General features: G+C 44.9%; 1 protein-coding gene across 4 annotated transcripts in view; it reads right to left on the reverse strand.

Moving 5' to 3' along the window:
- SMC1A (structural maintenance of chromosomes 1A) overlaps nt 1-16182 on the reverse strand; it is a 44794-nt gene that overhangs the window by 18507 nt on the left and 10105 nt on the right. For 3 of the 4 annotated variants that reach the window (XM_055376491.1, XM_031005760.3, XM_063702986.1), the window contains 12 exons: nt 15541-15799; nt 15307-15447; nt 12963-13045; nt 12604-12811; nt 9322-9507; nt 9044-9223; nt 8796-8942; nt 8563-8700; nt 7323-7439; nt 7112-7218; nt 3114-3255; nt 8-153 (listed from right to left, as the gene is read on the reverse strand). In XM_055376491.1, the coding sequence (XP_055232466.1) occupies nt 8-153; nt 3114-3255; nt 7112-7218; nt 7323-7439; nt 8563-8700; nt 8796-8942; nt 9044-9223; nt 9322-9507; nt 12604-12811; nt 12963-13045; nt 15307-15447; nt 15541-15799 (1854 nt within the window). Of the gene's footprint in view, nt 1-7; nt 154-3113; nt 3256-7111; nt 7219-7318; nt 7440-8562; nt 8701-8795; nt 8943-9043; nt 9224-9321; nt 9508-12603; nt 12812-12962; nt 13046-15306; nt 15448-15540; nt 15800-16182 lie in introns of all 4 variants that reach the window. The other variant, XM_055376490.2, reaches the window with a different exon arrangement.

The following is a 16182-nucleotide window of genomic DNA, read 5'->3' on the forward strand; positions in this document are numbered from 1 at the left end:
CACTCACTTGTTGGCGCCCCCGAGTTTCTTACGAATCTCCTCCATCTCATGATTCTTGTCATTCACTTCCGACTTCTTGGCCAGATGCTGATTCTTCAGGTCTTGTAGCTGAGCCATGGTCTCATCTATGATCTTCATGTGTCTTTGTTCCTCCTGGTCCCAGCAGTGGGAACAGGACAATAGGTGATGACTTTCCCCATCTTACCCTGGGATATTCTCCTGCTCCCACCCTTCCTACTAGGCAGTTTATTGGAGTCACTCGTCAATGAGCTTTGCTTTCACACCCCCATCACCCCTCAGCCTCCTATCTTTTTTAAATTTGGTTGTCCTCTCCCACACACCCCAATTTTACAAGTTATCTAATATATGTAGAAAAGTATAGAGAAAGTATTAAGTGGGGAATCACTCACAATCTCATCAGCTAGATAATCAATTAACATTCTAGCACATTTTCAGCATTTGATTTACAGACAGTTTTACATAGTTGAGACTAGATTGTAATTAAAACTGTATTCTGACTTAATGTTATATTTGAGCATTTTTTTCTACATCAAAACTTTGTCATGTGCAGTATGTCATTTGTTGTTGTTGTTGTTGTTTTTTTAAACCCACACAAACAATACTGTGCATTTTCTATGAATACACATATGTAAATGTACAAGTATTTAATAAATCCTTAAAGGGTCTGGAAGAATCACCTCTGGCAAGACGAAGGGGACTAGGATGAAGAGTGGTCAGCCAAAGGGGATTATAGCCTTATGTATAATGTTCTGATTTTTACAAAGGAAAATTTTTGTTTTCATTTCGATCTTAAGTCACATAAAGGGGGCCTGGTGGAGTGGCTTACACTTGTGATTCCAGCACTTTGGGAAGCCAAGGTGGGCAGATTGCTTGAGCCCAGGAGTTCGAGACCAGCCTGGACAATAAGGCAAAACCCCGTCTCTACAAAAAGTACAAAAATTAGCTGGGTGTGGTGGCACACGCCTGTGGTCCCAGCTATTTGAGAGGTTGAGGCGGGAGGATCATTTGAGCCTGGGAGGCGGAGGTTGCAGTCAGCTGAGATTGTGCCTCTGCACTCTAAACTGGGCGACAGGGCGAGACCTTGTCTCAAAAAAAATAATAATAATCACATAAAGGGGACATATCTGCAACTTACTCCCAAATGGCTCATAAAAAATAATAAGCATATATATAGAGAGAAAATGCAAAAGATAATGCGGCAACATGTTGATGACCGATGAATCTTGGTGATGGGTAGATAGGAGTTCTTTGTACTATTCCTTGCAATTTTTTGCAAAGTTGAAAATTATTTCAAAATAAAAAGTAAAAAAATTACAAATATGTAATATCCCAAATCATCTAGGTATCTAACTTGTCTTGCCTCAGGATTTTACTGCCCAAGCTACAACTGCATTTAAGATTTCAGACACCAGGCCGGGCGTGGTGGCTCACACCTGTAATCCCAGCACTTTGGGAGGCAGAGGCGGGCAGATCACTTGAGGCCAGGAGTTCCAGACCAGCCTGGCAAACATTGTGAAACCCCATCTCTACTAAAAATACAAAAAATTAGCCAGGCGTGATGGCGGGTGCCTGTAATTCCAGCTACTCGGGAGGCAGAGGCAGGAGTTATCGCTTGAACCTGGAAGGCAGAGGCTGCAGTGAGCCAAGTACTATTGCACTCTAGCCTAGGAAACAAGATCAAAACTGAGTCTCAAAAAAAAAAAAAAAGATTTCAGACACTAAAGAGGACTACTTTAATCATCAGGGGTTAATGATGAAAACACAGAAACAAGCAACAAACATAGGCAGACATAAGTCAAACAATAAGTTCAAACCAAGAGAAGGCCAAATCACCTCAGGAGGGAATGCTGTAAGGAACAAAGGCTTCATAGTAGTTTAAAGAGAAAGGGTGTGAGAAAATTGAGTCATCACACAATACATGGTGGCACAGGCATGCTAAACTCAAAAGAACTGAGCTGTAGCAGTCAGTAGCACAGTCACACTGTGAAGTGACTAGGTTTCAGCAAAACATCATCATTTGTTGCACTGAATTTACATGGTCAATCTACATTTTGCTCATTTTGTTAGTATTTAATTTTTAACTTTGTCTTAGCATTTGGTTAAGTGTTCTAAGTATATATATTTATATATACTTAAGTAACATCATGGATTTAAGGCAACACTGGCAATCTTAGGGACTATTTTTCCTTTAAAAAGGGTCTGTGTATTACTAAAGTTTGAAGACACTACATAAATAATGTTACAAACGTATCATGATTTGCTAAATTCCCACTTTCCAAGAGGCACTGAGTAGTTTCCAATTTGGAACTATAAATAATGCTTGTTATAAACATCAAAGTGTTTGCATAAAGCTTTGCCAGCATTTTGGATGATCTCCTCAGGTATTACTGAGTTACAGAGTATAAATGCATTGTGAAGCTTCTTGAAGGATGGTGCCACATTACATAAGAATACTGGTCTCCTGGCCAGGCACGGTGGCTCATGCTTGTAATCCCAGCACTTTGGGAGGCCGAGGCAGGTGGATCATGAGGTCAGGAGTTCGAGACCAGCCTGGCCAACATGGTGAAACCCCGTCTCTACTAAAAATACAAAAATTAGCTGGGCGTGGTGGCAGGCACCTGTAGTCCCAGCTGCTTGGGAGGCTGAGGCAGGAGAATGGCATGAACCCGGGAGGCGGAGGTTGCAGTGAGCTAAGATAGTGCCACTGCACTCCAGCCTGGGCAACAGAGCAAGACTCCATCTCAAAAAAAGAAAAAAAGAATACTGGTCTCCTATACCATGGCTGGTATTGAGCATTGTGTCTTCTGTTTTTACATTTTCCACGATGTGCTACAAAATACATTGCATCTAATTGTTGCTTTAACTTGCGTTTCTTTAGTAAGACTAAATTATTTGTATGTGTTTAGGGACTATTTGAAAGTCTTCTTGAACTGTTTGTGACATTTATCCATTTTTCCCGTTTAGGTCTTGGTATTTTTCTTATTGATTTAGATGAGAAATTTCTGTTGTGGACATTATCCTTCTGTCTGTCATATTTCTTCCCATTTTTCCTCCCAGTTATTAGTCTGTCTTTTAATTCTTTCCTTCCTTACCTTTTTGAGCTTTTCTATCTCATTTTCATCTTTTTTCACTGTCTGCTCCCACATGTGTACTTTATCTTGGTCCTCCTTCAGTTGGTTCTTTTCAAAATCCAACTGAATGCCCAAGCGAGTCTTCTGATTCTCAAACTCCAAACTGTGTATAAAGGTGGGGGGAGAATAATCTCATAATCTCATAATCTCATCAGCCAGAGATAACCAATGTACAAAATCCAACTATGGGAAGAAAGGGAAACTAGACCCAGGGCTCAGGAACCCAGAGTTACTGATTTTCAGTCACAACTTGCTTCATCCATCCATATGCACATAAAACGGTCCCCTGAAGCTGAAGAACTAAGTTCCTCAGCCTAGCCCTGTGGACATGGCATAAGGCAGGGAAGATTCTGCCAAACCTTATTTATCCCCCTTTAAACAATGAAGACCCCAGCGCCCTCCAAGTTCCTACAAGGAGGCATAAAAGAGTCCATCTGATTCCACCAGCTATGGTAATTCCTATTAGGCTTCTATGTACTTTACATACATTATCTCTAATCCTCTAATCAACAGCTCTGCAAGTAGGCATTATTATCCTAATTTTACAAATGAGGAAAACTTAGGCCAAGAGGTAAAAGACCTTGCCCAAGGCCACACAGCTAGTAAATGGCACATGTGAGACTGAAACCCAGATTTAACACCAAAACCCGGGCTCTTTCTAGTATACCACCACTGCAACATAATGTAGTGGATTAAGAAGACTGGCATCTCAACTCTGCCACTTACTAGTAATGTGATTCAGGCAAGTTGGTTATACTCTCCAGACCTGTTTCCCCACCTGCAAAATGAACATAATAATAGTACCTACCTCAGGGTTATTGGGAGATTTTTAAATGAATTAATATGTATAAAGTCCTTAGAACCACACCGGGTCCACGATAACTACTCAATCAATTTTAGTTACCATTATCACCAGGTATATTGACTGCACTCAGCTTACTTTTGTCCAAGGGCTTCAACTACAGCATCCCAACTTCTGCCCCAAGGTCCCAGAACCTCTTAAAGGGCAGAACTTGGATAGTACAAAAACATGGAGAAAATACTGGATTCCTGCTATTGTCCTCCTCTCCATCTCTTCAAAAACTCAAGAGTATGCAACCAGCATACACAGGCACTGGCAGGCCAGGCAGGACTAACTTCCAATTGCCCTCTCCAACTCCCAATATGGTGTGACAGATGTTGCCAGATGTCATGCTAGCAGCTTAAACCTATTAGCCACTATAACCCAAATGAAATATAACTAACTCTATAATTTTGAGCTAGGCAATTTTATATCCAATCTCCTAAGTATGACTCATAAAGGCCTCTGTGATCCGGCCCCTGCTGACCTCTCCACCACTCCCCACCTTCTTCCTGACCCTGCTTTTATGCTCCAGACATTAAAAACTACTTAGTATCCAGAACAAGGCATGCTCTCTCACACCTCCAAGCATGCTGTTCTCTCTGCCTGGAATTCACTTTTTCTGTCGCTGCCTGGCTGGCTAAATCCTACTCACTCTTCAGATCTCCAGTCATCACTCCCTGTTTTGTAAAACCTTTCCTGACGGTTCTGAGCAGGTTCCTAGTTTCTATTACACTTTGTTGGGTTCCTCCCTTTTTAGACTTTAGGTACAGAAGCAAGTTAATCATATCCCACAGTTCATAACACACTTATCATCACTGCCTGGGCAAGACCCTTTCCCTTGTCCTCTTTGTTTCAATCCCCAATTTCCATTCCCATTACCTTCCCTACTGTGAACATGCACCACAAAGTGACATACACACATGCATTCCTTAAAAATGCATATCCTTGTAAAATGTCTTAGTTCTAAAATTTACACAAATCTACTGTGTTATAAATTTTATTCTTTTTTCTGGTCAATACCAGGTTTATAAGTTATCCATTACTGCCCACAAATCTAGTTCTTGCTGTGAACTCCCACACAGTATTCCAGTCTATATATTCATTTGACTTATGCTCCCCCAGTAATGGCCATCTACATTGCCACCAATGTCCCACTACTACAAGTTATGCCAAGATGAATGACACTGAATGTGTATCTCTTTGGGACCCTATGGCAAGACTCTCTCAGGGATATATACCCATAGGTTTTATATATGTGTATATATATACATATATATATATACACATATATTTTTTTCACATACTACACAGGACATCTATAGATTTCCACCTAATACTGTCAGACTTTTAAATTTGCATTTCTCTGATTAAAAGGTTAGACCTCAATTCCTATGGTCATTAGCCACTTGAACTTCTCTTTCCATGAAAGCCTATCTATATTCTTTGCCACTTTTTTTTTTTTTTTTTTTTACTTTTTTCATTGCATTGGGTATCATAAGTACTTAACCACATTTCTATTGGGTTTCTTGTCATTGTTTTTTATTTTTCCTGTTGTTGATTTGCAGTTCCTTGAAAATTTCTTCAGTATTTTGTATCTACCTTAATTACACCATTGATCACACTGTCCTCAAATTGATGTTTCCCCCAGTACTCTATATGTTTCCTGAGGAAAGAAATAGAGTCTGATTCAATTCTATATCCCTTGAGACTGGCTTGAAGTAGGACAGCAATGAATATTTACTGTATGGGCAAAGGGCTAAACTGCTAACTGAAGCCCAGGGTACAAGGGATGACCTCCTTCAGCAAAGACTGTGTTGTGTTCATCTGTCTTACCTCCATCTCCCTTGTCTCCCTTCCAATACCTAGCACAAGACAACCTGGCACAAGGTAGGTACTCAACAAAGGTTTGTTGAATGAATGAATCAACTAAAGTGAGGAAAAATGAGAAGATTATTTTCTTCTGACTATTGTTTCAACCAAGAATTTCATCTCCCGCCTCCCTCCACCTCACATTGCCCATTATGATAACAACAAAAGCTACTATTTCTTGCTCTTAGTAGATGATATGTAAGCTGCTAAATACCTTTTAAAAGGTTAAAAAAAAAAAAAAAAAAAGCCAGGCGGGGGTTGGGGCCAGGCGTGGTGGCTCATCCTGTAATCCCGGCACTTTGGGAGGCCAAGGCTGGTGGATCACGAGGTCAGGAGTTCGAGATCAGTCTGGCCAGCATGGTGAAACCCCATCTCTACTAATACGAAAAATTAGCCGGGCATGGTGGCGTGCACTTATAGTCCCAGCTACTCAGGAGGCTAAGGCAGGAGAACTGCATGAACACGGGAGCCCGGAAGGTGGAGAATGCAGTGAGCCGAGATCATGCCACTGCACTCCAGCCTGGGCGACAGAGCAAGACTCTGTCTCAAAAAAAAAAAAAAAAAAAAAAGGGCCGGCAATATGGCTCACACCTATAATCCTAGCACTTTGGGAGGCTGAGGCAGGAGGATCACTTGAGCCCAGGAGATCAAGACGAGCCTGGGCAATGTGGCAAAACCTCATCTCTACAATAACAACAACAACAACAAACAAAAAAAGAAAAATTAGCCGGGCGTGGTGGCAAACATCTGTAGTCCTAGCTACTCAGGAGGCTGAGGTGGGAGGACCACCTGAGCCTGGGAAGGTCAAGATTGACACTGCACTCCAGTCTCGGAAACAGAGTGAGACCCTGTGTCAAAAAAAAAAAAAAAGGTAAAACAGGTAATCTTAAAAAAAAAAAAAAAAAGATTATTTCACCTGATCCTCCCAACAATGCCATGAGATAGGTATCATTATACCATTTTGCAGATATTGCAGCTTACAGAAGTCAAGTCACTGCCAAAGATAACGAGTTGTGGAGCTGGGGTTGTAATCCAGGAATCCAGAAAATCAAGTTTAGAGTTGGCACTCTTAACCACTATAACTATGCCATACTGCCCTCCTGATTTCTGTTCTTTAAGGCCTACCTACATAAACTCACATAGTTTTAAGAGCTGACCCTTGCCTATGACAGCATCTGGTTTTCCAAGGATGTTAAGCTAGAGGTTCAAGGGCATGCCAATCTCTTCTACCAATCCTCCCACCTACCGCTTCTTGGCGATTTCATTCTGCCGTTTCACCTTCTCTTCCTCAAACTCCCGGATGTTGCGCACACCAATCTCCCGACAAAACTCTTCAAACACCTCATCCTCTACCTGAGAAGAGAAGCCAGGGAGGGCATCGGCCCTTTTAGTCTGTCCTGCTTCCAGTCCCACTCCTGCCCTGACACACACGCTGGCATGGCCCACACCCTACCAACCTGGTTCATCTTCTCCTTCAAGTCTTTCATTTCCCTCTCTCGGCTCTGAATGATCCTCTTGATATCATTAATGCGAGGCCCAAAGTTGGCTAGCTCACTCTCCAGCTTGGATTTTTCCTACAGGCAATGGGTTGAGAGGACAAAGCAGACCAGGCTCCTTGGAGAAAAAGCTACCTTGACTGCATTGGCCCCACAGTCAGGAAGGGCTAGCTCTCCACAACTGAGAGAACCTGGCTTAGCACTACTGCCCTAGTCAAGTCTCCATGATGTTGCACTGAAGCCATCACATGACTTCTTCCCTGGCATCCAGTTCAGCCAGCTTCAATCCACAGGGCTGGGCACACAGTAAACATCATTAGGTATAGGTCCCAGTCTTTGATCTACAACCCCTGGGGGCAGAGTTGTTTCAGAATTCAGTTTAGATTTTTTGAGTTTAGAAAAAGATATATAAATACACACACTACATATAAAACCTCTAGGGCGGTCTGGGGAAGTAGTCAGTAAACAAAACAAAACAAAACACATTAATATACCTAGAACAGTCCCCCCCCGCCCCGCCCACTACCACAAGCAGGGACTGAAATGCCCATAGCTCACTTTCAAAAATTCAAATTTGTTGAATGAATAAATTATGCTAACAATAGCACATAACATAAACTGAACACATGGTAGTCTTAAGCACTTTACATGTTAACTCATTCAATAATGACCCTATAAAGTAGGTATCATTTATTTATTTTGAGACAGAGTCTCACTCTGTCACCCAGGCTGGAGTACAATGGCATGATCTCGGCTCACTGCAACCTCCACCTCCCGGGTTCAAGCAATTCTCCTGCCTCAGCCTCCCAAGTAGCTGGGATTACAGGCGCCTGCCACCACGCCCAGCTAATTTTTTGTATTTGTAGTAGAGACAGGTTTGGCCAGGCTGGTCTCCAACTCCTGACCTCAGGTGATCCACAGGTGATCCACCGTGCCCGGCCGAGTAGGTATCATCTTAACTCGCATTTCACAGATAAAGATGTGAAGGTTGACACTGAGAGGTGAAAATACTTGCCTAATGTCATACTCAAGGCAGAGCCAAGCTCTGAACCCCTGGCTGTCTGACTCTATGCTATACCTGACTACCTGCGGCAGGCTGGGAGGAGACGGGGAAGTGAAACAAGTTCCCCACCCCCAGAGAAACCTGGGCTTGGAATGTGTGGATGGCCTTTGGAGAACAGGGCTGAAGGCCAGGCCCCACCTGCAGATTCAGGGCTAGATGTCGTGTCTTGGTCTGTTCTAGGTCACTCTGGGAGTACTTGAGCCGCATCTGCAGTCCATGGGCCTGAGACTGCACCTGACGCAGCTCTGCCTCTTTCCGTTTTGCCTTCATCTGCTCCTGAAGGGAACAAGAAAGAAGGGCTAGGTGGTAAGGTGGTGGCTGACCTAGGCTTAGGACTCCCACTGCTAAAAACAGCACTGCCTGTGGCTTACTTTCAGCTCCTCTGTCAAGCGCTCCTTCTTCTCTTTCAACTTGTCTACTGCTTTCTCATCCCAGCGCCGTGCCTTGGCCTTCAGGTCACTGGCCCCACCAGAGATCACTCCTGACTTCTGGAATAGGGTTCCATCCAGTGCCACTGTCTACACACAGCAGGGGGAAGAGAGAAGAGGGGGAGAAGCTGAACAAATGAATCTCCAGTACTGAGCCTGTCCAGCTCCAACCTGGGCAAGGGAATCCACACCTTGTGGCGCTGGTGGCCTCCAAAGGCAATGCGGCGGGCATCCTCCACGTTGTCACAGACAAGGGCATTGCCACAAGCATACTGCAGGGCCTTTTTGATATGAGGTGGCTCATAGCGAATCACATCAATCACTAGCTTGGCCCCCTTCAGCTCCCGGAGTTTCTCATCTGTAGGCTTCACCTGTGGGGAGACGCTCAGTCAGTGGCAGAACACAAACATGGAGTACTAGAGGAGGGGCCCTTGAACACTGGCCTGACCCAATCCCCAACAAGCCTCACCTCCAGGTAGTCAAGAGGCAAGAAGGTCTCAGGCTCCCCACGCTGCTCCTTGATATACTGAATACAGTCCCGGCCTGTCTTCTCCGAGTCCACAATAATGGCATCCATGTTCTTGCCCAAAACCTTGGTTACAGCAATCTGATACTTCTTTTGTGTGGGCTGGCATAGGTCAATGAGGCGGCCGTACTGAGTAAAGTAGGAAGGGAAAACTGAAGTATGAAGCTTTTGGAAGCTGGCTCAGGAATCCTAATTCCCAGTATGGAAAGGGGGACAGATTAGAATCTATATCAGGAAGTGAATGCAACTGTATTGCCTAGTGGTTAAGATAACCCAATACCAAGCATGGTAGTGCGTGTTTGTAATCCTAGCTACTTGGGAGGTTGCAATGGGAGGACAGCTTAAGCCCAGGAGTTCAAGACCAGCCTGGGCAACATAATGAGACCCTGTCTCAAAACAAACAAAAAAGACAGCCCACTAGTTCTGTACCCATGTAACCCTACCCTATCTGAATGAGACTGTATGGACTGAGGAGGAGGCAATTGCAGACTAGCTTGCTGTGTGCACTCCAGATCAGCACAGTGGCCAATCCTAATGTCCCTCTGAAAGGTGGAAAAGTTTGGGTAAGAGAAGGGAGGTAAAGAAATGAATAAATGAGTTATGTAATGAGGGAAACTCAGTATTACATTAACACCTCAAAAGAGGTTCAGAGCAAGAGATGATATTGTCTCTTAGCACAATTATCCCAGATGCCTGAAAGTATGAAGCTATGTTTGCCGAGAACACTCCTGGGTTTTGGAACCTAACAAGATTGAATAGAAGCCTGCAAACCTGAATGGCCTCACCCTAGGAGACATTTTTACATGACATGATCATGGACTAGACTAATTATTAATTAATGACTCAGTGGGATTCTAGTAATGTGCCAGTATCTTTCTACTTTTTTTTGGAGACGGAGTCTCACTCTGTTGCCCACGCTGAAGTGCAGTGGCGCAATCTTGGCTCACTGCAACCTCCACCTCCCAGGTTCAAGTGATTCTCCTGCCTTAGCCTCCCGAGTAGCTGGGATTACAGGTGCCCGCCACCATGCCCGGCTAATTTTTGCATTTTTAGTAGAGACGGGGTTTCGTTGGCCAGGCTGATCTCAAACTCCTGACCTCCGATGATCTGCCCGCCTCGGCCTCCCAAAGTGCGAGGATTACAGGCGTGAGCCACCGCTCCCAGCATCTTTCTATTTATTACATGATTGTTCTGATGTAAGGGATCTGTGTTTGAAGATCAAAGTGGACTGTGGTTTTATGAAATATATATTTAGTCTTCTACCCGTGAGTTCCTGACACACAACTCCTAAAACCCTTAGAATCTCAGGAATGAGCAGTGTCTTTTGTATGTTAATGAGATGATTATGGCTGGAGGCCCATAGACAGCTTCTGGATAGGGGCTGGTTACCAGAAAGACCAAGGCAGGATTAGATTTGGGACTCTTAGCTCCACCCCCACAACCTTCAGGAGGGGAGAGGGGTTGAAGGTTGAACTGATCACCAATGGCTGATGATCTGATCAATCATGCCTACATAATGAAGCCCCTGTGTGGGGGTACCTGGAGGGTGGCTTGCCCAGATTGGGCATGGAAGCTTCACATCTCTTCTCCCATACCTTGCCTTATGCATCCATCTGGCTGTTCTCTGTATCCTTTGTAATATCCTTCATAATAAATGGGTAAACATAAGTAAAACATTTTCCTGAGTTCTGTGAGCTGCACTAGTAAATTAATCGAACCCAGGGAGGGATTCTCGGGAACTGTAATTTATAGCAGGTCAGTCAGAACCACAAGTCACAACCTGAGACTTGCAATTGGCATCTGAAGTCTTGGACTGAGCCCCTAACCCACAGGATCTGATGCTATCTCCAGATAAATAGTGTCAGAGCTGAAGTGAATTATAGGTCACCCAGCTGGTGTCTGCTGGAGAATTGCTTGGTGTGTGAGGAAAAACCCCCACACTTCTGGTGTCAGAAGTGAAGTGTTGTGCTGGTTGTGAGAGTAGAAAAAACACTTTGGTTTTTTCCTATCTCACAGAAGAACACAGCCCCCATGCTATCAAGGAAAAGCCTATTCTGGCTCCCAAGCAATGACTTCAGGCAGTCGTGTCTGAATCCAGAATCATCTTTCTAAACCTCACATTTACCATTTTACAGACCACCACCACCCAGGCACTATGCCAAGTATCTTATATATATTATTTCAAATTCTCACAAGCACTTAGCAAAATAAATCTGGCTGGGCGTGGTGGCTCACGCCTGTAACCCTACCACTTTGGGAGGCCAAGGCGGGCAGATCACTTGAGGTCAGGAGTTTAAAACCAGCCTGGCCAACATGGTGAAACCCCGTCTATACTAAAAATACAAAAAAATTAGCTAGGCATGGCGGCGGGCACCTGTAATCTCAGCTACTTGGGAGGCTGAGGCAGGAGAATCACTTGAGCCTAGGAGGCAGAGATTGCAGTGAGCCGAGGTTGTGCCACTGCACTCCAGCCTGGGCGACAGAGCGAGACTCCATCTCAAAATCAATCAATCAATCAATCAATCTTTTCTACCAGTTCCCTTCCTGCAGCCTCCAAAACCAAGCCTGGTTCCCTAAGAACTATCAGATTAAGGGGGCAGGGACTGACTCTAGTCATACTTATCTCCCCAGCAGTGTCTAGAGAAGTGATAGGGAAATATTAGTGGAACCAAACTAAGTTGAACCCAGGTATGGGATAATATTCAGGGAACCTGGGAACTCAGGATTTGGTGAAAGAGGCCAAAAGATCAAGAGATCTGATAAAGCTCAGGGTGTCCCTAAAAGCTACTGGGCCAGTTAATACATGCCAAGGGAGCCCATTTAGAAGACTGCACAGAGCTACTTCCTGGGAGAGTAATTCCAGCCCCATGGCCCCACCTGCTTCCAAAATCTTTCCTGGTTTTCCAATTCCCCTCCCAGAGGCATAGACATAGCAAGACAAAACCTTCAGAAAGACGCAATTGGTATGATGAAAAGAACATGATTGCCTAGTATGACAGGTTGAAAAATTAAAAAAAAAAAAAAAAGAACATGAGCTTAGGAGAACAAGTTGGGTTTGAACTGCAGTTCTTCCTCTTAGAAGCGGTGCTTTTTTAAACCTCTCCAAGCCTCATTTCCCCCAACAATAAAAATGGGATTGGCAACCCTGTCCTTACAGGGCTGGTGGGAAAATCGTGTGACAGTGAGTGTAAGTGCTCAGGAAATGAGTTCCCTCTCTGCTCTTACCACAGAGCCAGGGTAAAGGCGCTTGATGCTTTCCATTATCTCTGCCTTTCGCTGCTGGCGGCTGCTCTCCTGGCGGTCGATGCGGGCATCCCCTAGCTGCTCCATCACCTGGTTCAGCTCCTTATTGATTTCATCAATACGCCGCTTGGCCATCTCCACCTCCTCTGTCAGCTCCCCCTCTAGCTTCTTCTGCTCTTCTAGGGACTGCCTACAAAGTGAGGGCACACAGGAGTTACTCCTGCTGGTGAGAAAATACTCCTGGCTCAGAGAGCTCTGGGGGTCCTGCATGAAGAGGGGCATGTAGGTAGGGTCACAAGAACAGGCCTGGAAGTAAGGGGGACAGTTGCAGAGCTACATACTTGCTAGTGGTGATGTATTCCTCCAGTTTCTCAATCCGCTTCTGATTCTCTTCAATTTCCCGCAGCTTTTGCTTGATCTTGGCCTGGGAAACAAACATTCCATCATCAGGGGCTGCACAAGTTTACGCCAAGACCATGCGGGCTCTAGATCACACCCTTTATGTGCCCACTCATCCAAGAGCCGAACAGTCCAGGACAATCTGTCACTAATATAGGAGGCCTACTAAAAAGCAGACATAGATGGTGTTCGGTTTGATCTACTAACTGATGATGGGGGCCTCCCAGAGCTCCAGAACCTCTCATAGGTGTTCTACCCAGCCAAGGCATCTTCTTCACCAACCATGGAGGCTCAAATCAAGATAAAGCTTCACAGGCCTTTCTGTACCTCTGTTTCCTCATCTCCAAAATGTGGGTAATCTCCACTGCACAGAATATACATTAAGTGCTTAATATAGGGTTATTAATATTAATGACTATCACATTCTTTTTAAAAAATTTTTATTATTTTTTAAAATTTGAGACAGGGTCTCACTGTGTTGCTCAGGCTGATCTCAAACTCCTGGCCTCAAGTGATCCACCACGCCTGGCCAACATTCTTTTAAATATTTAAAAGTGCTTAGCAGAATGCCTGGAACACTGTACACTCCTGGGACACTATGACAACTTTCTATCATTGTTGTTATTACAATATTGATATCAGGGAGGCAGTAAGTAAAGTATATTTGGTAAGAGTGTGGGCTTTAGAGCTACACTGCCCAGGGTCTGGTTCTGATACTTAATAGTTATGTGAGTGGCCGGGCGCGGTGGCTCACGCCTATAATCCCAACACTTTGGGAGGCCAAGGCAGGCTGATCGCAGAGGCAGGCAGGAGTTTAAGACCAGCCTGGGCAACAAGCAGAAACCCTGACTCTACAAAAATAAAAAAATCAGGAGGCCGAGGCGGGCGGATCACTTGAGTTCGGAAGTTCAAGACCAGCCTGGTCAACATGGTGAAATCCCATCTCTACTAAAACTACAAAAAATTTAGCCAGGTGTGGTGGCACCCACCTGTCATCCCACCTACACGGGTGGCTGAGACACAAGAATCACTTGAACCGGGCTGGGTGCGTTGGCTCACACCTGTAATCCCAGCACTTTAGGAGGCCAAGGCGGGTGGATCACCTGAGGTCAGGAGTTCGAGACCAGCCTGACCAACAAGGTGAAACCCCGTCTCCACTAAAAATACAAAAATTAGCCGGGAATGGTGGCTGGTGCCTGTAATCTCAGCTACTTGGGAGGCTGAGGCAGGAGAATTGCTTGAACTTGGGAGGCAGAGGTTGTAGTGAGCCGAGATGGCACCATTGCACTCCAGCCTGGGCAACAAGAGAGAAACTGCGTCTCAAAAAACAATAAAAATAAAAATAAAAAAATAAAAAGAATCACTTGAACCCGACAGGCAGAGGTTGCAGTGAGCTGAGATCATGCCACTGCACTCCAGCCTGGGCAACAGAGTGAGGCTTTGTCTCAAAAAAAAAAAAAAAAAAAAAAAAAAAGTAGCCAGGCATGGTGGCAAGCAAAAGTAGTGCTGGATACTCGGGAGGCTCTGGTTGGAAGATTGCTTAAGCCTGGGAAGTCGAGGCTGCAGTGAGCCATGGTCGCACCACTGCACCTCAGCCTGCATGACAGAGAAAGACTCTGTCTCAAAAATAACAATAATCTTGTGACCTTAGGCAAATTACTCTGTGTTGTAATTTCCTCATTCATAAAATAGGGTAATAGTAGCCATTCCATAAAGATAATAATAAATGAAGAATTAAATGAGTGGATACATGTAAAGAACATTGCCTATCATACAGTAAGTGCTCAACAGATGTGAGCTACTGTCATTATCATTGTCATTATCGTTAAGATTATCATGGTCAGGCGCAGTGGCTCAAGCCTGTAATCCCAGCACTTTGGGAGGCCGAAGTGGGTGGATCACAAGGTCAGGAGCTCGAGACCAGCCTGGCCAACATAGTGAAACCCTGTCTCTACTAAAAATACAAAAATTAGTTGGACATGGTGGCGCGCGCCTGTAGTCCCAGCTACTCAGGAGGCTGAGGCAGGAGAATTGCTTGAACCCGGGAGGCAAAGGTTGTGGTGAGCTGAGATCACATCACTGCACTCCAGCCTGGGCAAGAGCGAAACTCTGTCTCAAACAAAAAAACAAAACAAAACAAAAGACTATCATTACAGGTTGGGTAACTCTAATCCAAAATGCTTAGGACCAGAAACGTTTCAGATTTTGGATTATTTTGGATTTGGGATGCTCAACCTATATCCTTTTCTGTGGACCATCATCCCTAATCTTATAACTATAGCCCACCTCTGTCTCTACTTTCTTCCGTTCTTCCAGATCCAGACGGTCCTGGTCAGCTTTCTGGTCTCGATTGAATTTCTCCAGCTCCTGGGCCAGGGTAGCTGCTCTCTTGCTGGCTTCTTCTTTCAACCGGTGGTATTTCTTCACCTGTGTTAGGGACAGGGAAGGAGAACAGGGATGACCAAGTCAGCAGATGTCAGCCCAGGGATCTCCTCCCTGCCAACCCCTTCCAGAGCTTACCTGATTCTCCTCCAAGGTCAAATCTCTGCCCTGACTCTGACTCTCTTCTTCCATCCGTTCTTCAAACTCCTGCCGGGCCTTCTCCACTGACAGCATCTCCTTCTCCAGCTCATCCATATCACCTTTACGCTTCTTGTAGTGCTTCTGAGCATTCTGCAGAGACTTCTTGGCTGCTTCCAGCTTCTTGATTTTGTGGGAGGTGTTCTCCTTGGCTTTGATGTACTGAGGCCGCTTCTGGTTCAATTCTGAGTCCTTCTCCCTTTTGCCAGAGGGGTGGGGGAAACCAGTGAGCACTATGGAAGAAGGGAGGGTTCCCAGGCTTTTCACCCAAAGGAGAGCTTGAGCCCCTGAGCCAACCTCAGGGAATTACTTAAAAGAACATGGGCGTAATGCCCCACAGATCCTGAAAAAAAGGGGCAGTCTGACTACTCCCTGAAAGGTATGACTTCAGCCTGGCATTCCAGCCACTCCATAAGGCAAAGCTACCAACTCTGCCTCAACCCTGGCCAGGAAGCTCATTAACAACTCCCAAGAACATCCTGTATTTACTTAGTTGGCCCCTCAAATTCCTATCCTTTAAACTTCTAGCTGCAGTTTCCTCTTCTAGGAAGGCCTTCTCAGCCACTCCATTGGCTCGGCCTC

Source organism: Gorilla gorilla, chromosome X (genome assembly GCF_029281585.2).
Source record: "Gorilla gorilla gorilla isolate KB3781 chromosome X, NHGRI_mGorGor1-v2.1_pri, whole genome shotgun sequence".
NCBI lineage: Eukaryota > Metazoa > Chordata > Mammalia > Primates > Hominidae > Gorilla > Gorilla gorilla.